Here is a 22,166-nt window from a genome sequence, read left to right on the forward strand (position 1 = left end):
TGGGGGTGCATGCCTATGACCTGACACAAGTGAGCTTTGGACTGTATATAGCTGAGGCTAGTCTGGAATTCCTGACTCTCCTGTCTCCACCTCTTCCATGCTGGGATTACAGCCAGGCCCCACACAGCCAGGCTTTGCTTTGTTGCTCTTGAAAGTGGGTGGTGTCCTCTCTGTGACCTACTTAGCCAGAATCTGTGGCCACTGTCCACCTGGTGGCCACTTGCTACATTGCAGTCAGAGGCTAACTAGGCACATCCCAGTTGGCACAGCTCACCGGGGTTGGGGGGCGGGGGGTGCAAGACACAGATTGCCTAAGCTCCTAGAGGATCTTAATGGGTGGGGTGGCAGGAGACAGATCATCCAGTGTGTGGCACAAAGGGTAAGGCAACTGGAGGAGAGGTGGGAGCATTATGTGTACTGCATCCCTACTGTGTGCTGCATCCCTACTGTGTGCTGTAAACCTCTACAAGTCCCAGAGGCACCATGGGATTGCAAGGCCCTTCCACACAGAGCTGGGGGAGGGGGGGAGGTAATCAAGGAAACAGTTATGAGGAAGGGCATGGAAGGCAGCCCCTGGCCAGGGACCCTAAATGCTAGAAGGAAATAGGCAAAGACGGAAGAGTGCTTCAGACAAGGCAGCAGGAAAAGAAATGGCCCTGGGGTTGTGAGGCCCCTGTGTTGTATTTGAGGACTTAAAGAGTGGGTGTTGGGCCTTGGAGAGCGGGCAGGCGAGGTGTGGAGAGGGGAAGGAGACAGTTCCTGCACAGCTGGAGTCTCATTCCAAATCCAGCAGGGACTTTGCTTCTTTGCATTTTGAAATAACCGTAGGTTTGCCGGGATGGTAGCGCTAGTGGCTATTGGCCCCTTTACCCAGGTGCCTCTGATGTTACTTAACTTCACGCACAACACAGAACACATGCAGAGGGTGGGGCTAAGAAATCAGCAGTGGTAGGGGCTGGGGATTTGCCTCTCAGCACAGCACTTGCCTGGCGTGTGAGACCCTAAGCTCCAGCCCCAGACCCAGGAAGAAAATCAAGACCATTAACCGAGCACTATAAACTACAGATTAGGCAGATCCACCCGTTTTCCTTCTATGACCCCTTTGGGCTTGTTTGCTTGTTACAAGATCTTGTTAATGTATCCCTGGCCAGCATCAACTTCTAGACCCGTAGGTGATCACAACTACTTGGTCTCTGGTCCTTCCTCCTGTGTCACCTTCCTGGCCTCTCCTTACCTGCCTGCCCCTTAGGGTTGTGAGCAGGGCAGCTTGCTTTGCCGGGAGTGGGTGGGTGTCAATGATGACACTTGACAGAGTACTCATGCCAAGGGTCCTCCGGAGATTGTCCTAACAAGAAACGACAGTGACCTTGGGTGGGGACATCTTAACTGGGCCCAGGGTCACTCCGGTGCCGAGAGTTCTGACGTCGGGGACACCAGCTAACAGTGTAGCAAGGTTGGAGGGGACAGGGCTGTATGTAAAAAAGAAGTGTGCTCATGAAGGCAGCCATGGTGACTACTTCATGGGGAGGAACAGGACACACAGCTGCTGGCTAAGGGATTGTGAAGGGTGGCGGTCGACCCCAAGTTGGTGACAGCCAGGAGCCGCGATGTGGTCAATGTTGAGAGCAGTTCATTCATCCTTCAGAACAGCACCCCCGTGACATCCTGGAGGTCACGCCTCCTAATGCGTTAGTTATTTTATATCTGCCAGAACAAAGGGTGATGATACAAGTCAGCATGGCAGGGGCGGCACGGTGACAGTAGTGTGACAGCTAGTCAGGAAGCACCTACGCCAGTGGCTGTCAACCTTCCTGATGCTGCGACCCTTTAATAGGGTTCCCTGTTGTGTGGTGACTGACCTCCAACTGTAAAGTTATTTTCACTGCTACTTCATAATTGTGATTTTGCTGCTGTTATGAATCGTAATGTAAACATCAGTGTTTTCCGATGGTGATAGGCGACCCTCATGAAATGGTCGTTCTACCCACCCAGGTTGCAACCCCCCGGTAGAAAGACGCTGATCTAAATTTTCAGCACAAGCTCTCTCCCCGCCCCCCCCCCCCCCCCGTGTGTTCTCTATTTTTAAAAATTCAGCAGTGGTGGCACACGCCTTTAATCCCAGCACTTGGGAGGCAGAGGCAGGCGGATTTCTGAGTTTGAGGCCAGCCTGGTCTACAGAGTGAGTTCCAGGACAGCCAGGGCTATACAGAGAAACCCTGTCTCGAAAAACAAAAACAAAACAAAACAAAACAAAACAAAAATCATTTATTTATTTGTGTGTGGGTGTGAATTTACACACGTGCATGTGTACATGTGCCAAGGTGCTTACGTGGAGGTCAGAAGACAACCTCTTACCATGTGAGTCCTGGGAATCAAACTCAGATCCTGAGCCTTAGCCGCAAGCACACTCACCTGCTAAGCCATCTCACTGGCCCTCCCTTGCTCTCTCCTAATTAGTCACTCTGGGACCTGAGTGAGGTGTTGGGGTGGGGGTGGGGTGGATAATGCTCTTCATATTCCAGCCAGCCCTTTCTTCTTCAGTTAACCCAAACTAGAAACTCCCTCATAGACATGCTCAGAGGTTTGTCCCCTGGGTGAGTACATCTTGTTGATAGTATCAACTGTCACATGCTAGACCTGGCCCTCAGCATCTCTTGCAGACACGCAGGTGCGTGTAATCCACCAGCAGCTGCACTAGTCTTGCACATTTCCGCCTCCGGGATGAGTGTCTGGGACAGGAGGGTAGGAAAGAAGAGTCCTTTGGTGTAGGCATCGGTACAGGTACTATGCCTTGGCACCCAGAAAAGAGGGTTCTTAGAAGTGGGGGTGATTTGTGGTCATCTGACCCAGGAAGTCAAAGTGAGGACCCAAAGTGGTCACACTCATCCTGGTTCACTCATCCTCTCTGGGGTCACTCTTTTTTTTTTTTTTTAATTTATTTATTTATTTTGTGTAAGTACATTGTAGCTGTCTTCAGACACCCATATGAGGGCATCAGATCTCATTATGGATGGTTGTGAGCCACCATGTGGTTGCTGGGATTTGAACTCATGACCTCTGGAAGAGCAGTCAGTGCTCTTAACCACTGAGCCATCTCACCAGCCCCTGGGGTCACTCTTCTTGACAACTTTGATCTCCTTTGACATGTCCACGGCCTTCTCGATTTGGCACCATCCCATGAGTCATTGCGTATCTACAGCCTGGCAGTAGAGGGGTGCTTACGATAGTCTCAGCCTAAATAGGAAGAGTGTGTCTCTTTGAAACGGACACTAAAGCCTATTAGAAGTAGGTCGAGGGCTGCCCTAGCTTTCTGTCCTCACTGGATTCCTCTCCTCACCTTAAATGTCCATCCTCATATCTCTCCAGATTCTGGCAGTGGTGGACAGAGCGCTGGCCAGCACTGGGCGAAGCTGCGATCGGAAAGTGGCTACTTCTCTCTGGAGCGACAGCGCTCAGGGCAAACCCAGGCTTCCTCCGGGATACCACCGGGCGGACCTCGGAGCACCACTCAGGCTTCTTCTGTTCAAAGAGATGTTTTCCAGGCTGCGTCTGCACAAGAAGCTCCCCAAACCTCCTCTCTGCCACGAAACACCCAAAGGGACACCCAGTGGAGCACCCCTAGAACTTCCTCTCCTTCCAGAGTATCCCAGCGGGACACTCCTAGAATCATGACCACCCAGCGAAAGAATACTCCACTTTCCTCTCCCCTCAGAACCACTCCTGAGACCCTGAAGACCTCTGCACCAGAAGATGGCCCCCATGCTACATCACCTCCATGCGCCCAAGACTCCTCTCTCAATAGAACCACCCAGCGGGATAGCTCTAGAACTTCCTGTGCCCAGAGGGACAATCCCAGGACCTCTTCTCCCAACAGAACCACCCAGCGGGATAACCCCAGGACTTCTTGTTCCCAGAGGGACAATCCCAGGACCTCCTCTCCCAACAGAACCACCCAGCGGGATAACCCCAGGACTTCTTGTGCCCAGAGGGACAATCCCAGGACCTCTTCTCCCAACAGAACCACCCAGCGGGATAACCCCAGGACTTCTTGTGCCCAGAGGGACAATCCCAGGACCTCCTCTCCCAACAGAACCACCCAGCGGGATAACCCCAGGACTTCTTGTGCCCAGAGGGACAATCCCAGGACCTCTTCTCCCAACAGAACCACCCAGCGGGATAACCCCAGAACTTCTTGTGCCCAGAAGGACAATCCCAGGACCTCTTCTCCCAACAGAACCACCCAGCGGGACAACCCCAGAACTTCTTATTCCCAGAGGGACAATCCCAGGACCTCCTCTCCCAACAGAACCACCCAGCGGGACAACCCCAGAACTTCCTGTGTATCACAGAATACCCCCAGAACCCCTTCTACCCAAGTAGACAAGACTACAGCTTCCTGCAGCAGATGGGAACACCTCCGAAGCGCCTGCACCCAACGAGACAACCCCAGGACCATCTCTCAAGGCTGCACCCAAAAGAACAACCCAAGACCATCCTCTCCCCGCCGTGCCACTCAGGGGAGTAGTTCCAGAAACCCTTCTCCCCACCGTACCAACAAAGATATCCCTTGGGCTTCCTTTCCCCTTCGGCCAACACAGAGTGACAGTCCCCGAACCTCATCTCCATCACGCTCCAAACAAAACCAGGTGCCTTGGGCATCCATTTCTCTCCGGCCAACCCAAGGGGACAAGCCTCAGACCTCACCTCCAACCAAGCTAGCTCATAATGACTCTCCCCAGCAGTATTCGGCATCCCTGGCCATCTCTGCCCCCTCCTCTCATAACCCTGGCCATCCCAGTGCCTCTAGGACTTCAGCGCCTCTTCACCCAGCACCACGAGGGACTCCCCAGACCTCTTTGGAGTCCTCTCAGCCACCATGTGCTGTGTGTATTGGGCACCGGGACGCACCTCGCGCCTCTTCCCCACCTCGCTATTTTCAGTATGACCCTTTTCCCTTTTTCCCAGATTCCCGCTCGTCTGAGAGCGAATCGCCCCATCATGAACCCCCCTACATGCCGCCTGTAGTGTGTATTGGGCACCGTGATGCCCCCCGGGCCACTTCACCACCTCGTCACACCCAGTTTGATCCCTTTCCCTTCCTCCCGGACACATCAGATGCCGAGAATGAGTCCCCCCAGCACGATCCCCCTCAGTTTCCCCCGCCGGTATGCATCGGGTACCGCGATGCTCCACGGGCCTCTTCCCCACCACGCCAGTTCCCAGAGCCCTCCTTCTTCCAAGATCTCCCCAGGGCCAGCACAGAGAGCCTTGTCCCTTCCACAGACTCTCTGCATGAGCCGCCCCACATTCCCACTCCTGTGTGTATCGGGCACAGAGACGCTCCCTCCTTCTCTTCCCCACCACGGCAGGCCCCTGAGCCTTCCCTCTTTTTCCAGGATCCTCCTGGGACCAGTATGGAGAGTCTTGCCCCTTCCATTGAGTCTCTGCATGGCTCCCCACTGCTGAACCCCCAAGTATGCATCGGCCATCGGGATGCACCCAGAGCCTCCTCTCCTCCCCGACACCCACCTAGTGACGTAGGTCTCCTGGCACCCTCACCTCCACCAGGTAGCTCAGGCTCCCGGGGCTCAGCACCCCCAGGGGAGACCAGACACAACTTGGAGAGGGAGGAGTACACCATGCTGGCTGACCTGCCCCCACCCAGGAGGCTGGCTCAGAGGGGGCCAGAGCCCCAGGCCCAGGGCAGCAACGAGGGCCGTACCCGCAGCCCTGGCCGAGCAGAGGTGGAGCGCCTCTTCGGGCAAGAGCGCAGGTGAGCCAGGGCAGGGGCAGCCAGGTGGGCTGGGGAAGAAAACAGTTGGAAAGTTCAAGAAGCAAGAGTTCAAGCCCTGCTGCCCACTGGCTGTATAGCCTTGGGCAAGTCTGTCTCTGTTTATATATTAGGCTTTTTTTTTTTTTTTTTTTTTTTTTTTTTCTTCTTCTTGAGGTTGAAGTAACACTATGAGTAGCCAGGTAGTCAAAAACACTGGAGACTGACGGTCTAAGTTCAAATCTGGGGTCAAAGCTACCCTGTATCTTGTGATACCTGCTTAAAGCAATTTAACTTATTTAAGCCTTGGTTTTCTCATCTGTCAAATGGGGAGAGACTATTATTAGCACGTTGATTTCATTGAGGGGAAACTCCAGAAGGGTTTGATCCTGAGTGGTGCATGAGGGAGAAAAAGAAAGTCCATGTTCTCTGTGCATTGTGGGAAGACAGACATGCTGTTTTACATGTCAGGGACTGGGGATGTAGCTCAGTGGTGGAGTGGTTGGCAGCATGCACAGGCCCTGTGCTTGAACCACGGCTCTGAGTAGATAAAGGCCTTGGGTTTTATTCCTCTGGGTGCTGGGGATGGGTCCCAAAATGTACACCTGCCAAGGAGCTCCCGGAATTCCAGACTTTCAAAGGTTAGGTATTACTTTCCAGGGACAGAGCCACAGAGTCCTGAGTCCTAGTGTCCTATGAATGTCACCAGTAGCATGTTACTGCTGGAACCTCCCATCCTCCTGCTATGGCTGGGATTTCTCTCCTCGGCAGAGCTAGCCCCTGAGGTTTTTTTTTTTTCTTTTCTTTCTTTCTTTTTTGAGATGCAGTACCACTAATTAGAGACAAGAGAAATAAGGTAGGGGGCCTAGAAGTCTGGAAACGTTCTGAGTATTATCTAGTGTGTTTTAGTATATGAATGAGTGGGACAGTAACCTTAGAGCATTTTCAGTGCCCTCTTTTTTGAGACAGGGTTTCTCTGTGTAGCTCTGGCTGTCCTGAAATTCCCTCGGTAGACCAGGCTGGCCTTGAGCCCAGAGATCTGCCTGCCTCTGCCTCCTGAATACTGGAATTAAAGGTGTGGCCACCACTGCCCTGCTCTGGCACCCTGAGATTCTTTTCTTTACTTGCCCTCAAGCAACCTCTCTGTAAGATCAGAATTTGTACGAGAAGTTTTCTCTCTTATTTTAATGCCTGTCCCAGTAAATTGGATCCATTTACTATGCAAGAGAGAAGCTTTGTTGACCCTGGCACTCATGCGTTTCTTTCTCTAGTCTTAAAGGAGAACCAATTTTGGAGAAGGAGTGGGTTGGAAACAGGGTCTCACTGAAGCCCTAGTCGGCACTATACTCACAGTGCAGCCAAGTGCCGGGTGTATGTGAGTGTGCTTCCATGCTGGCTCTGTAACAGAAATCACAAATGTGTTTACACATTTATTAAGTATTCTCTCTCATAGTTACTTATTTTTGAGATAGGGCTTTGCTATGTAGCCCAGGCTGGCCTTGGACTCTCCCTCCTTATGCCTCAGGTTCCTGAGTGCTGGTATTATAGGCGTGAAAAACCACAGCCGACTCACGGTTACTTCTGTCCACTTTATTCTCCCCGTCCTCCTATATTGTCTTTCCATCTCAGCGGTATACCTCTGGGGTATTTTTCTCTATCTAGCACATTCCTGGGTGGAGTACCATTTGCCCTCTGCAGACAGCATGCATTTGTGTGAGGCAGCAGGGTGGGATGTACAGGATTATATTTCTATTCTCTTCCATTTACTCCCCTGACATGTATTTATTGAGCATCTACTTTGCCCAAACTTTATTTCTGAGCCTGGAACATTTTTTTCTGGAAGTCATATCATTAGATCATTGGGCATTTGGCTTGGCTTTGTACCCTTCTCCCCATCCCCTCACCCCCATTAGATGCCCGAATTTTAAAAGTCTTCCTTGGGTCACCTAGACTTGGTATCTTTGGTTCTTTTAAAAACAAACAAACAAACAAAAACTGTGTAGCCCTAGTTTGTCTGAAATGTGCTATGTAGACCAAGTTAGCCTGGAACTCACAGTTGCCTCTGCCTCCCAGTGCTGGAATTAAAGGTGTGTGCCACCCTACCCTGTTGGTTCTTTGATACCATTTGGAGGTCCATAGGCCCATCCGAATATCCAGAGGAAACACATTTCCTTGGTCAGCCACATCAACCCTTGGGAAAAGGTTTCCCTGAGCAAGTCCTGTTGCAGCAGAGCTGGGTTTCCATAGTGTGTGTGTGTGTGTGTGTGTGTGTGTGTGTGTGTGTGTGTGTGTATGTATGTTCTAGGGTTTTCAGCCCTGTCTTTCAAAGCTTCATAATAAGGGAAGACATATTGGAAGGAGTGACCATTGAACAAGCTGCAATAGAAAACTGCATGTTTGAAAGAGACCAAACGTTTGCACCTTCCTATTAGGTCCCCGTCATGTTTGAGACTTTGCCCGTCATGTTTGAGACTTTGCTTCATTGAAGCACCTAGATGTCAATTCTAGAGGAAACTTACTCAAAGGCCTTAAAATTGATTAAAAGTGGACCCCCATCAGGGAGCCCTTAAGCTTAGAATCCAGGAACCTCAGGACTGCTAAGGACTCCAACAGCTTCCAGAACTAATTCTAATGACATCAGCAAAAACCACAGGATGATAGCAAGGCCTGACGCCACACTTCTGGTTGGTTTGAGACAAGGTCTCATGTAGCCCAGCTGGCCTTCAACTTCCCATGTAGTCAGTGATGAGCTCGAACACCTGCACTCCCTCCTGAGCACCGGGATCTCGGGTGTCATCACTGCCCATGGTCCGTTCCTTTTGCAAAGCTCTGCAGTGTTCTGCATGGTTCTTCAGCTGTGCAGACTTGGGAGGGACAGTCCCCATAGCCCCCCTCACAGCCCCCCCTCATAGCCCCCTTCTTGTCTCCTTTTGGAACTCACTCTGGGCCCACTGAAAGCTTCTCTTCTTCCCGGCATCCCTCGTGGTTTTGCTCAGCCACAAGTCATGGCTCCACTGAATTCACTTGTTTTTGCTGTGCTGGGGATGGACCCTAGGATCTCACAAACGCCTCTTTCCACTACCAGTTTAGATGAAGTCCAATAGTCAGACCCCACAGAAGGTAAACGTTCATGGAGGTAGAGTCTTTTGTGGTGAGAGAGGGATCAGACTGTCCTGAGCCTGTTAGTTTTATAATGGTGGCCCCATGTTGAATCTATCCATAGCCTCTCATTGTTAACCCACACAAGTATCTGGAACCAAGGATGTTGGCACAGGCTGAAGGTCATCTCTGTTGGTTATGATGACATTTACTAGTGACCTTTCTGGGATTATTGTGTTGGAGAGAAATGTTTCTTCCTAGTCGTCCAGCCAGGAGCCGTTTCGACAGTGGTTAAGAAGGGGCCAGCATTCTCAAAGCTGAGTGATGGAATTCGATTTAGCTCTAAGAGAAGCACAGAGTACAGCTGGCTTGAGGAATCCTCAATTTGCATATGAACCGGGAAAGGGCAGAAAGAATGGAAAACGGGGGTACCCAACATTCGCCCCACTTGTCCTCTCAAAGTAGTCATACAAAGTTAAGTGGGACTTCTTGGCACACAAGCGCTTGGCATCTAGAATGTAGGAAGTGTTCAATAAATATTTTTTTAAACATTGTGATTATTTTTGCTCAGTGCTTGGTACACAATAGATGCTCAATAAATCTGAATCCCCACAAGGACTAGTCTAACCTTTGTTGGGGGTGGTTGGCTACTGGGTGGCTTGTGGCTGAATGAGGTGGGTGAGAGCCATGGGCTCCTCCCCACCCTCACTCCTGTGTCTTCTTCATGGCCTTATGAGTCAGATTACATGTCCCCATTTTCCAGGAGGGGAAACTGAGACCCTGAGAGGGTCATCTTTATTTTGGGCTTTCAGTGAGTCTTTTATCAGGAGTGGCTGGGAATTCGGGGTGCTGGAGTGGAGTCCCCAAGGCCCTCTGGAACAGCTACATTTCCTCATAGGAAATCGGAGGCACCGGGGGCCTTCCAGACTCGGAATGAGGGACGGTCACAGCGGCCCAGCCAAGGTCAGAGCCAACTTCGAAGACAGTCCAGTCCTGCCCCCAGCAGGCAGGTGAGCGCTGCTAGCCACCAGTTCTCACGAGTGGTCACTGCCTCTCCCAATACCCTCAGTTCTGGGCACGTGTCCTGGGCAGGGAGGTCCTCTGTGCGAAGGGGCAGGAACCCAGCATGGGATTGAACTGCACTCTCTTCCATGGGACCAGAAGCTCTTGGCAAGGTGTGAAGGACTCCACACAAATCCTTTTTTTTTTTTTTTTTGGTTTTTCGAGACAGGGTTTCTCTGTGTAGCCCTGGCTGTCCTGGAACTCACACTATAGACCAGGCTGGCCTCGAACTCAGAAATCCGCCTGCCTCTGCCTCCCAAGTGCTAGGATTAAAGGCGTGCGCCACCACCGCCTGGCCACACAAATCCTTTGAAGACGGCCTCTCAGTGCTGTCCCCTTGGAGGCACCTGCTATCTTGCTATCTCTCAGAGCCACAGGTGCACCAGGCAAGCTCTTGGGGCTGCCTCATCCAGCCTAGAGATTGGATCTCAAGTGAAACTTAGAGGGCAAGGCACACCCCAATGGCACAGTTACCCATGGTGGAAATTCGGGCACCTGATAGCTTAGGGAGGGGTCCGGAAAGTGAGCAGCTCTCTGCAGATCTCTTTCTGGAGCCGAGAAAAGTGTGTGAGAGGGGAGAGCTGCACGCCGCAGAGAGCCGTGGCTTCCCACCTGCTTTGATCCAGGCTTCTAGGAAGACACAGCCTCACTTCTGGGGCTTGGCTAAGACAGACAGCGACTACCAGGTGCAGTCGGGAACTTCACCCATCCCTTCACCTCATCCACAGGTGACCAAGCCCTCTGCCAAGCAGGCAGAGCCAACCCGGCAGAGCCGGACAGGACCTCCACATCCTAAGGGTCCTGAAAAGCAGCCTGAGGGAGACCGGCAGCTCCAGAGGACCTCACTACCTGCCAGGACATCAGCCAGGCCCCCTGAGAGGAAGGCTCAGATAGAGAGGCATCTGGAGAGTGGCTACAGTGGCCTGAGGCAGCCTCTGGGAGAGTGGCAGAGCCAGGAGGGGCTGTCAGGACCCCAAAGTCCTAACAGACACCCAGAAAAAAGCTGGGGCAACCAGGAGGAGGGCCCAAGCCTGGGGGGTTGGCCAGAACTTGGGGGTCCCAGCCTGGAGGGGATATGGAGGGACCCTCCTCAGGAGCACAGAGAAAGGTGGGGACAGTCAGAGGCCTGGGAGGAGCCTCCCAGTAATGGGATACAAGGGGGCCCCCCAAGGGGCCAAGGTAGCCTTCAGGGGTTGTCCAGGCCCCACCAGCCTGCACGTTCCCCAGAGAACTCCTGGGCAGGCCCAGCAGAATGCTTGTGTGCCCGGCAGCCTGAGGCCAGCACTGCCATGGGCTGGAGGGCTGAGGGAGCATCCTCACCTCAGCATAGTGCTGAGAGGCCGCCCGACCTAGATTGGAGGGATCTGCTAGGCCTTCTCCGGGCACCTGAGGATGGGGCCTGGACCCGGCTCCCAAGGCTGGACTGGGAAGGCCTCCTGGAGCTCCTGCAAGCTAGGCTGCCCCAAAAGGACCCGGCTAAGCACTGGCATGATCCAGCCAAAGCTTCAGGACCAGAGCTGGGCTCCTCAGGCACAGAGGACACCCTGAAGACAGAGTCGCAAACCCAGCCTGAAGGATGGGCCAAGGCCACCCTAGCCAATGGACACAGGCCTGGTCAGCAGTCTGAGGGCCCAGCACAGCTACCCAGCCCTGCTTGTACCTCCACCCAGTGGCCAACAACGAAAGTGACAAGTGGACCAGAAACTTCACCTCTGGCTGCTCTGGAGAAGATAGATCACCAAGAGAGCCACAGCCCACCAGACCTGGCGGTAAGTCTGCCCCATATCTGAAGGGTGTTCACCAAAGGCCATTGTTTTTTAAACTATGTCCCCCACCCCCTACCACGGGACAGCAAGGCACCTGGCAGTTCTGTCACCAGCTCACAGGCAGTGTGCTAAGCCACATATGCCATGCACAGTGAAGAAGCAGCTGCCACTGTCCCCAGTTTACAGATGATGAAGCTGAGGCCCATACTCGTTAGAATTTCCCAGGGGTCATACCTGCAGGAGTTTTACTAAAGCGTCCCACTCCAAAGGCCCTGCTTACTATACCATCGGCCTTTCTCCCGACCCATCCTGTCGACTGTCTAATTCAGTACAGAGACGTAGGGGTGCAGGGTCAGAGGACATGGCCTCGGGTTGCCATCAGGCTATGGGGAGGCAGGCCAATTGTAGGATGCTCAGGAGCGGGGGTTGGGGGGGGTGGTGGGAGGGGGTGGGAGGCAGGGATGCAAAGATGCCTCCCAGTGGTCTCTGGCTTGCTTCAGTCTGACTTCTCACAGGGGAGATGGGAGGTCAGAAGGATTGAGGTTTTTCTACTTGAGGCTCAGGATCCTTGGGAGACTAAGCGATGGTGAATGGGGTGGGGGTGAGAGTGAAGAACCCTTAGCCTTTTCAGTAGCTCACACAGGGAGAAGAGACTGTGGAGTGCTACCTGGGTAGGCATGGATCCAGTGCTGAGCCTAGTGCTGGTGAGGCCTCCAGGCTCAGAGCACTGGGGAGTGTGTGTGTGTGTGTGTGTGTGTGTGTGTGTGTGTGTGTGTGTGTTGGGGGTGGCTGCACCCTGGCTGCAGTTCTGTAGGAACACATGTGTCATACATGTATCATACATGTGTCAATCCAGCGTGAAGGAGTCTCATGGATGACAAAGCAGAGAACTCCCCAGGTCCTTCTCTAGAGAGGATGCTCGCCATGCCGTGCAAGGCCCCTTCCTCTGCCTTCCTCCCCATACTTTGCTCTCACTGTCCTGGGCTGACTGGAGGACTCTGCGCATCATGGTTTTTTGCACATGCTGTTCCTGTCGCTGCTGCTGATTCCACCGTCCCTTGTCACTTGCCAGATGTCTGTTCACTGTCTAAGTCTTAGATCTAATGTTCTGTCCTCAGAGTGCTGATCCCACCTTGGGGCTGGTGACATTCCCCTTCTGGCCTTCACAGTTATGCTTCCATCCATCCATCCATCCATCCATCCATCCATCCATCCATCCATTTATCCATCCATTCATTTATCCATCCATCCATCCATCCATCCATCCATCCATCCATCCATCCATCCATTTATCCATCCATTCATTTATCCATTTATCCATCCATCCATCCATCCATCCATCCATCCATCCATCCATCCATCCATCACCTCAGATATGTGTTTCCCCTTAGAATCACGGGCACAGGTCAACAATGTGGCTCAGTGGTAGGGCACTTACACAGCATGCTCAAAGCCCTGGGTTCAATTTTTAGCACTGTAAAACAAGCAAGCACGAGCTTTATGGGGTCAGGGGTCGTGAGTACTTTATCTCTGTGCCTCTGGCTCTCAGCCCCAAGACCTGATGAAGAGGAGGTTTTTCAACTCAGTGGCTGGTAGATCAGTGAATCCGTGGATGCTTCATGGCACACAGAGAGTGAGTAGATGGGAGAGTAGCTAGGTGATGGATGGACAAGTGAAGGATGGCCGAATGGATGATGGTTAGATAGACAGGTGGGGGATGGGCAGTGATGGCTGTTCAGTTATGGGTGAGCATAAGCCTTGGTGGGTAAACATTAAGTGGAATATGACGGATGGGTATGGCATGGATGGACACATGTTTAATTGATGATGAGTGACTTAGAAGGATGGGTAGACGGGAGATCGGAGGGAGGCAGGCTACATAATGGTAGATGGATGACTGAGTGATGACCAAATGAAGGATGTGTGTAGAATGGCTGATGGACAGTGATGGGCAGTGGGGGACAGGAGAGTAATGTGGGACACGTGAAGTGGCTGGATGGACACTGTGGATGTAGTGATGTTGGGTGAAGAAAAAATAGCTGGAAAATTTAGAAGGTAGATGGATGGGTGACTCATGGGGATGACCAAGGCTCTAAGCTGTGGTCTTTCTTTTCTCTCTCTCTCTCTCTTTCTTCCTTTCTTTCTTTCTTTCTTTCTTTCTTTCTTTCTTTCTTTCTATCTTTCTTTCTTCTTTAATCGTGTGTGTGCGAGCCCACATGCCTCATGTGTTTTGCTTTTTAATTTTATGTGCCTTGGTATTTTGCCTACATGTATGTCTGTGTGAGGACATCAGATCTTGGAGTTACAGACAGCTGCGAGCTGCCATTGTGGGTCTTGGGATTTGAACCTGGGTCCTCTGGAAGAGCAATCAGTGCTCTTAACTGCTGAGCCATCTCTCCAGCCCCAGCTGTGTTCTTTCTTATCTCCAGTTCCAGCCAGAGGAACCTGAGGCGACAGAACCAAGCAGAGGCGAAGACTCACGGGCTGACCAGAAGCAGGCTGACTCGGTAGTTGGGTCCTAGGCTTGGGCACATGGGGAGGGGAAAGGAAAGATAACCAGGTTAGAGGTGGGATGAACTCCTCCAAAGAGTTCTGGGACCATTACCATCCAGACCCGTTCTGCTATGAGGTCTGAGAAGAGGAGCTTTGGGGGAGGTAGCCAGCAGAGCCACTGTCAAGTGGAGACCTGGGTGGTGATGATCCTGTGGTCAGAAGCCCAGGACTCTGCTTCTGACTTATTGGCACACTGTTCTTCCCTAAGCAGGTCCCAATAGTTCCTGAGAGCAATGTTAGTTTGGGTCTAGAGGGCTGGGCCAGGCTACCTGGAGCTGGGGTCTGAGGTCATAGAAGGGGTTAAAGGAGATGCAACAGCATCCTGGAGGACCCTGGAGCTCTGCAGGGTCCTGGGGCCAGAGCTATATGCAGGGGGTGGTCAGAGGCATCCTGGGCCGGCTGTAGTAGCATAGCTGTGCCCTGCTCCTCCTTCATACCTTCAAACAGACTGTTCTCACCAGAAATCTCTGAAGGGAGGGGAGAGGCAGAGGCAGAGAGAGGCAGGGGCAGGGGCAGGGGCAGGGGCAGGGGCAGGGGCAGGGGCAGGGGCAGGGGCAGGGGCAGAGAGACAGAGGCAAAGGCAGAGGCAGAGAGAGGCAGGGGCAGAGGCAGAGAGAGGCAGAGGCAGAGAGGCAGGGGCAGGGGCAGGGGCAGGGGCAGGGAGAGGCAGACAGCATGTGGGCAGTGTGAGGGAGGACGATGTGGCTACGCTTTTTCCTTCTCCAGTGTTCCCTATACTGCCTCCTGAAAAGTCAGAAGTGACCAGTAGCTGATCAGAGCTGGGGCCAGGCATATGCTGTCCAACCATCTGTACAGACAAGGGAACAGCCACTGCGCTGCTAGACCCAAAGTGCTTCCCTACCCAGGGCTCCCTCTGCTCCCCATCCCCACCCTTGTCTTTCTGCTCCCTGGCTCTGTAGAGTCTATGTGCCTCTATCTCCTTGCTGGTCAGTCTTTTCTTCTGTGAAATAGGGAGAGGACAGAGGACTCCTGTTAGAAACAGGGGCGCTAAAAGCTTCACTCTTCCTCTTTTGGGGTGATTTCTTCATGCTTCCTGGAGCTTGGGCTTTGTGAGCAAAGAGGAAATTAGCAATATGGAAAACCCCCACCCCCATCCCAGGCCACCTCTACTGGACTCATTCATTCATTCATTCATTCACCTGTTCCTACTCTCAACACGTAGTGAGCATCTTCTCGGTGTGGTGGTGAGAGTTGAGGAGAGGCAGCGTGGTGCCATGTGGTGGTCAGAGCTATGGGCTGTGGCGGGAACGTGGTGATGGGGAACACTCCCTTCCCCAAAGCTCCCTGGTACCTGTGCTGTGATGTTTCAAATGCCATTCCAGAGACTTACAGATTCCAGTCAGAGGACAGGGAAGTTCTGTCCCTCTCCTCGATCTGTAACCTGCTGTGTGGCTTTAGGCCAGTCTGTCTGCTTTGCTGGTGGCTTGGTTGCCCCAATAGAGACTACTTCATAATAGGCACACTAGGGTTCTGCCATAGGCATCTGTATTAAGCTTGTGAATCATTCCTTTCAAGATCATGCCCCAAAGGCTAGGCAGATTAAGAAGCTCCTGAGGAGAGCTGGAGCTGGGGTCACATGTGTGACCTCTTGTCTCTAGATGGCAGCTGCTGAGAGGATGGTGGATCTGGACCTCCATAGTTTTTAGACATTTCAAGAGAAATCAGAAATAGGTATTTAACATTTCTTTAAATGTGATTTTAATTTGGGCCTCATGTAGCACAACACTTGCCATGTTGCTGAGGCTGGTCTTGAATTCCTGATCCTCCTGCCTCTACCTCTGAAGTGCTGAGATTCAGGTGTGCTCAGCCACATCTGGCTCAAAATTTCTTGGTTTTTAATGTTGGAACCAGATTGGCACACACCACATGAGCTAAATGTCTGTGGCCCGTACCCCTGTCCTTGGCAGTCTTCGGTTTGACCTTAGGTTTTTGGATATAAATCCCAAGGGTGTGTGGCGTCCTAGAGCCCCTGTTGGTCAAACACCGTGTAGTACAAGTGAGATAACAGTTTTTTCCATTGCAGCTGTGGTGGGGGAGGGAGGTGGGAGCCTGGGGCCTTTGCAGTAGCAGAATAGTCAGGGGAGGCTGTGGCTAGGGTTACCCCATCCCACCAAAGGGACCTACAGCCAACACCGGACCCTGTTTGACAGGCAGACAAGAGGCCAGCAGAGGGCAAGGCTGGGAGCCCACTCAAGGGCCGACTGGTGACTTCATGGCGGATGCCCGGGGACCGGCCCGCGCTGTTCAATCCATACCTGCTGTCTCTGGGGGTCCTCAGGTGGCAAAGGGTAGGCTGGCTCCTGAGGGGTTGGAGGGGTGAGGGTGGATAGAGAAGGGAAGGGGGGAGGAGGCTGGGGCTAGCCAAGAGAGGGGGGCTAAGAGGGAGGAGTGGGAGAACCTCGTGGAAGGAGAGGATGCTACAAGAGCTCTGGCAGGCTCTGGAAGATGCTCTTTTCCGCCTTGGTGCAGGGCACGGATCCTGCAAGCTTTTAGGATGAAGGATGTTTGGGTAATGTGCAATCAGCAACTACTAGCCTGGGCCAGTGAGCCAGGTGGGGGGAAGGGAGAAGGAGGAGGGCCTAAAGGGCTCTGAGATTACAGAGTGTGTCTCAGACTTGGGCCTGGGCCAGTTTCACAAACATCTGGCCTTACGTAACCCATCTCCTGCCCAGAGAGGCCTGTAAACATTGGGGCCTCTGGTCGGGCCTTCTTCCAGGGTGAGGGAAGGAGATAGCTATAACTTGTCCTCTCCTGCCCCTTCACAGCAGGCAAGATGCAACCAAGGGCTGGCTTTGAAGGGTCAATTTTGTCAGTGACTGGGTGATTCCTGGACTTTCTTGCTGGTGCTGGGCCGTGACACTGTAGGGCCCTTGGAGGCAGACACCAATTTTTGCAAAGTGGGCACTGGGGCTCACAGAAATGAGCTGACAGTCAGGATATCACCAGGCTGGTTTTGCAGTCCTCAGTGAGAGCGTTACAGAGGACGTCAGAGCAAGGAATATCACATCTGTCATATCTGTTAACTGGGGTAGTTCATGGAACTGCCTAGGATTAAGGAGAAGCAGCTCAGGATGCCCAGAGGCTGTGGGGGGATGTAGGAGGGGCTGCTGTCCCTGGTATTTTCCATCTCTGTCACGAATTCTGCTCTGCTGTTCTCTGTGGGCAGAGGAACCCATGAGCACCAACCAAACATGGCTCACTGGGTGCAGTGGTCCTTCGAGTCATGGGCGGAATTTGCCTTGTCAAAATAATTAAAGGTCAACGACACACAGCAGGGCTGGGAGGTGTGGCAGGGAAGGCCTTGGTGGAGAAAGGGGAGAGCTAAGTGTGGGGATGTTGGGTATATTCTGTATACCACCAGCAATTATTGTATATTTACTATACTCCCAGCCCCATGTCCCCTGCAGGATGTGCCTGACTCACTTTGGTCCTCATCTCAAGGACAATTGGATTCATGTTGTCCACACACTGACCTATAGAAGTGAAGTCTCTTGTTCCATTGTCACACATGGCTATATCTGAGATGCTCTGGCCTGCTCTGGCCAATCTGAGTTTCAAGTAGCTACAAAGCCACCCTTGTGGTGGTGACTTCCTGTAGCCCTCTGGCTTAGTTACCAATCGTGTTCCCTACCAGACTCTGGCACTGAGGCTTGGTGAGTCTGGGGGCAATGATTTTTTTTCTGGGGACTAGAATTGTAAGTACCAGAGACCCGGGGCCTCCCTGAGGATTGCTAAGGAGCCAAAAAGCTGCCTGGAATTCTATCTCTGCCCATCCCTGGCTGTGCGCTCTTGGGCCATTGACTCTTTCCCTGAGCCATATGTTCAGGCAAGGGGATGGGCATGAGGAGCACTGGGTAAGGAATCAAATGCAGGGAGCTGGGATGAGGAGTCAGATGCAGAGAGTACAGGGCAAAGTTTTTTTTTTTTTCCACTGCTAGTTATAGAACCCAGAACTTTGTGTGCGCCGGGCTGTATCATGTAAGTATGTCCCTGGGCCTCCTGGACAAGGTACTTGGATGAAGGGATCACTAGGTGAGGAATGGGAGCACTGTGCAGTGAGTTTCTAGGTTTGCCTGGAACATGTTTAGACTGAGGCTTGAAGGGTGAAGAGAATTTTCCAGGCGACCCCCCCCACACCGTGTGTGTGTGTGTGTGTGTGTGTGTGTGTGTGTGTCTGAATGCATATACAGAAGGCAGGAAGGGAAGCGTTCCATATATGGTAGTCTAGAGTCCAAAGGTCTGCCTTTGCAGGGGATTCTAGAAGTCCAGCATTGTGTCCTTCGTATGGAAGAGGCATGTATAAAAACTGCCACAGTCCTAGTCAGGTTATAAATAATTCTGACTGGGCAAAATCCAGTGTGTTAAGCTCACCAGCACTGCAGTCCCTGGGTGGAGGTTACCAGAAGGTGAACCTTGGTGGCCAGGAGCCAGGGGGCTAGTGCTTTCAGAGTCCAGGTCCCTGGTGGTAGGGGGTTTCCTCTTCTCACTCTCTAAGGGCTGACAACCTCTGAGGGATGCCAGCAAGAATGAGAAGCATATGGGTACCACATGGCCAGTGTCTAGAAGTGAACTTAACATGTGGATTTGTGGGCTGTGATGGGGAGACTTCAACAGTGATGCCAGGAAAAGAACTCATCTCGATGGGCCTCTGAGTCTTCATCTGTGAAATGGGCAAAGATTCAGAGTACTGTAGTAATTACAGTATACAACACACATTTATTTCTTTAGTTTTGAGACAGGGTCTTGATATGAAGCTCAGTCTAACCTTCAAGTCACTATTTGTAGTGATCCTCCTGCCTCTGTCTCCCAAGTGCTGGGGTTACAGGTGTGCACCCCCATGTTTTTTGTTTACTAGTTTGTTTGGCAGAATATTGCTCAGGCTAGGCTAGAATTACATGTGTTGCTTATGCTGGATTAGAACTCTTGATCCTCCGGTCTCCCCTCCACCTCAGCCTATACCAGCATGGCCAGCAAGAGCAATGCCTCTCCAAATCAAGATGGCAGAGTATCTGAAACTGCAAGTAATCCAGGTTCCTGGTCCACACCTAAGCTAACTAAAGACAGAGAAGTTGTTTTAATTACTTCACTTGGTCAGCATTCATGGGAGATCGCATCAAGTGTGAGATTCCGGCATAGCGTAGTCAAGTTTCTTGCTTAAACTAACAGGGTTGAATGACTACTGCCACCGAAGCTTCCAGTGCAATCAGCAACTAATTCCACCAAGGTCCCTCCTCACCTGCAGGACCACAGTTAAACTTCCACAGGCAAAGAAAACACAACACATTGATAAGGGAGCCAGGAACATGGGCAACAGGTGTACACCCACATCCGGGAACCCAGCACTTCTTAGCAAAAAGTCCCACCTGGGAAAGTTCGAGAAAGTTTTATGTCTCTATGTACCACTCCAGAACTCAGGTGGCGCGCGGCTTCTCTTTTCCCATCCTCCCCAATCCTCCCTCCCCGTGAGACCTCGGCCAGGTAAGTAGGTCCAGTCTTTGAACCACTGCGTTCTCATGGGTAAAATAGAAACAAATGAGCCCTCTTCTCAGGGGAGTACGAATGCCGATTCCGCGGGTAACTAGTGGGGCTCGCCGAGTCCACTGGAGTGCTGTACAGCGTTCGCCTTGCAACACTGGCGCCTTGGCCAGATGCAACCATCACTCTAGCGGGGGACTCAGGCTCTCACGTCTCGGCCGTGCGACCGGACTGCCCCGCCCCTACGCGGTCTCCGGCGGAGTCACCTGCACGCAGGCCCTTCCTTCCTGCGAACCGCGGGCCAGAGCCCGGCCCGCCCTGCCCGCCGCCCCATCCGCCCGCCCCGTCGTACAGGCCCCGCCCCCGACCCAGCCCTCGCTCCCATTGGTCCTCCCGCCACCCCCGCCGCTGTTTGCTCCGGCTTCCAAGCTGTCCATTGGTCCGCCCAGGTCCTCCCAGGAAGTTTGAAAAAAAAAAAAAAAGTTTTATGGGCGGATGGAAGGGGCCGGGGCAGCTCCGGGGAAGGGAAGGGCTGGAGTTACGGCGGCCGGCGGCCGAGAGGGGCGGCGGGCTGGGTGCGCCGCGGAGCCCGGCCCGAGTGTCCCGTGCAGCGTCCCCGGGCGCCGCCATGACGGTGAGTAGCCCCGGCTGGGACCCGGCGAGGCTGGAAGCCGAGTGCCCGGGCAGCTCGGTCCAGACTTGCCCCCTTGGTCCCTTGCCCTCCTCCCCGCGCGGAGCCCGTGCGGCGGAGGGCACCAGTCACTGACAGACTAGGGCGACACTTTCCTCTGCCCACCAGATCTCATGGTGGAAGCCCGAGTCCCCCCAGGCTGCTTGGTTTGGGCCTGGGAAGAGGTGTTCCCGGCCTTGGACCGGTCACGCTGACCTGACCTGGGCTGGGATGGTTGTCCAACCCATGTGGGTTCTGGCCAGAGGTTGGGGGGATCCGGCCCCGCCCACCCCGTAGCTGGGAGACCGCTCTGGGGCAGCTGAAACCGCGTCTTCGTAGCGTTAAGAGCTGGAGTCTTGGGCGGGGTCAGAGGTTTCAGTTTCTCTTGGAGGTCAGCTTTACCAACACTTGTCAATCAGTGGCTGTGCCCTGATCATCCTGTCGAATCTTACAGTTGAGAGCACTGTCCTCCCCAGTTCACAGCCAAGTGAATTGAGACTTGGGGAGGGGTGCTAGCGCGGTGTCCTGAATGTAAAAGAAAAAAACAGCCTCGTTTCTGACCACCTGGCCATGAAGTTCTGGAATGGAGGGGTGGGGCAATTTTTGATTTCTGGCTAGTGCTCCAGACAGTCTCTGGGAGTCTGGTGGCCCTCCTGGGGTTGGGAGGAGGATGAACAGGGTGTGTATGCACATGCGCAAGCCAAGCCTGCCTTCTACTGAGGGTAGGCCTAGTGAGGGGTGGGCTGTGCTGCTGGGGGCGTGGTCTGTAGGGCCCTTGCCCTGTGTGTGTGTGTGTGTGTGTGTGTGTGTGTGTGAGAGAGAGAGAGAGAGAGAGAGAGAGAGAGAGAGAGAGAGAGAGATGACCTGGCTCTGGGGGTGTGGTCTGTAGGGCCCCTGCTGTGTGTGTGTGTGTGTGTGTGTGAGAGAGAGAGAGAGAGAGAGAGAGAGAAGAGAAGAGAAGAGAAGAGAAGAGAGAGAGAGAGAGAGAGAGAGAGAGAGATGACCTGGCTCTGGGGGTGTGGTCTGTAGGGCCCCTGCTCCGTGTGTGTGTGTGTGTGTGTGTGTGTGTGTGTGTGTGTGTGTGTGTGATGACCTGGCTCCGTTGCCTGGACTTCCTCGGCCTCCGCACATCCTGCCACCTCCCTACTGGCCTTTCCTGGCGTCAGCAGCCTCCCCTTCCCTGTTAGGGAGCAGAGGGATGTTGGGGGAGGAGTTGAGGCAGTGTCCTGGACTGGGAGGTGGTTGCCTGGCTCAGTGGGGGCCTACCAGATGCTAAAACTGGGTGCTTTCACAATACCAGATTTAAAGTTGACCGGCCATCCCCATTGGACAATCAGGGAAACTGAGTGAAGGAATGACAGTATAGCCCTGGTGATACCGTTTGGCTTTGGCTAGGCCAGAATTTATGTCTCAAGTCAGTCTCAGTTTGCTTTCTAGGGAGAGATAAGAAATGTACACAGTTGTCACTCCCAGGAAGCACACCCTAAGCAAGGTTGCATCTGCTAAGCACCTCATGTATTCCTGAATCCTGAGTGAGGGGCATTGGGAGGCAGGATAGTGCATCCCTGTTGGTTGGGAGGAGGGCTTCCTGAGGGAGTTGTCCTCTGATTGCAGGACTTGTCAGGTGGGGATGGAATGTGGAGGAAGGGGTGTGTAGATCAAAGCTGGTGGGCAAATTGGGGATGCTGAAAGCTTAGAGTAGGGTCTAGGGAAGGACCAGACTGTGAGTGGTGGGGACCCGCAAATGGTT

General features: G+C 53.1%; 1 protein-coding gene across 8 annotated transcripts in view; it reads left to right on the top strand.

The window, feature by feature from the left end:
- The window catches only part of Triobp (TRIO and F-actin binding protein), a 57,545-nt gene that overhangs the window by 14,367 nt on the left and 21,012 nt on the right, over window positions 1-22,166 (top strand). For 3 of the 8 annotated variants that reach the window (XM_076911607.1, XM_076911604.1, XM_076911605.1), the window contains 5 exons: window positions 3,367-5,773; window positions 9,768-9,879; window positions 10,660-11,700; window positions 14,127-14,204; window positions 16,422-16,559. In XM_076911607.1, the coding sequence (XP_076767722.1) occupies window positions 3,367-5,773; window positions 9,768-9,879; window positions 10,660-11,700; window positions 14,127-14,204; window positions 16,422-16,559 (3,776 nt within the window). Of the gene's footprint in view, window positions 1-3,366; window positions 9,430-9,767; window positions 9,880-10,659; window positions 11,701-14,126; window positions 14,205-16,421; window positions 16,560-20,218; window positions 20,381-22,166 lie in introns of those variants that run through there. The other 5 variants (XM_076911606.1, XM_076911608.1, XM_034517020.2 and 2 more) reach the window with 3 other exon arrangements.

The sequence above is a fragment of the Arvicanthis niloticus genome, chromosome 13 (genome assembly GCF_011762505.2).
Source record: "Arvicanthis niloticus isolate mArvNil1 chromosome 13, mArvNil1.pat.X, whole genome shotgun sequence".
Taxonomy (NCBI): Eukaryota; Metazoa; Chordata; class Mammalia; order Rodentia; family Muridae; genus Arvicanthis; species Arvicanthis niloticus.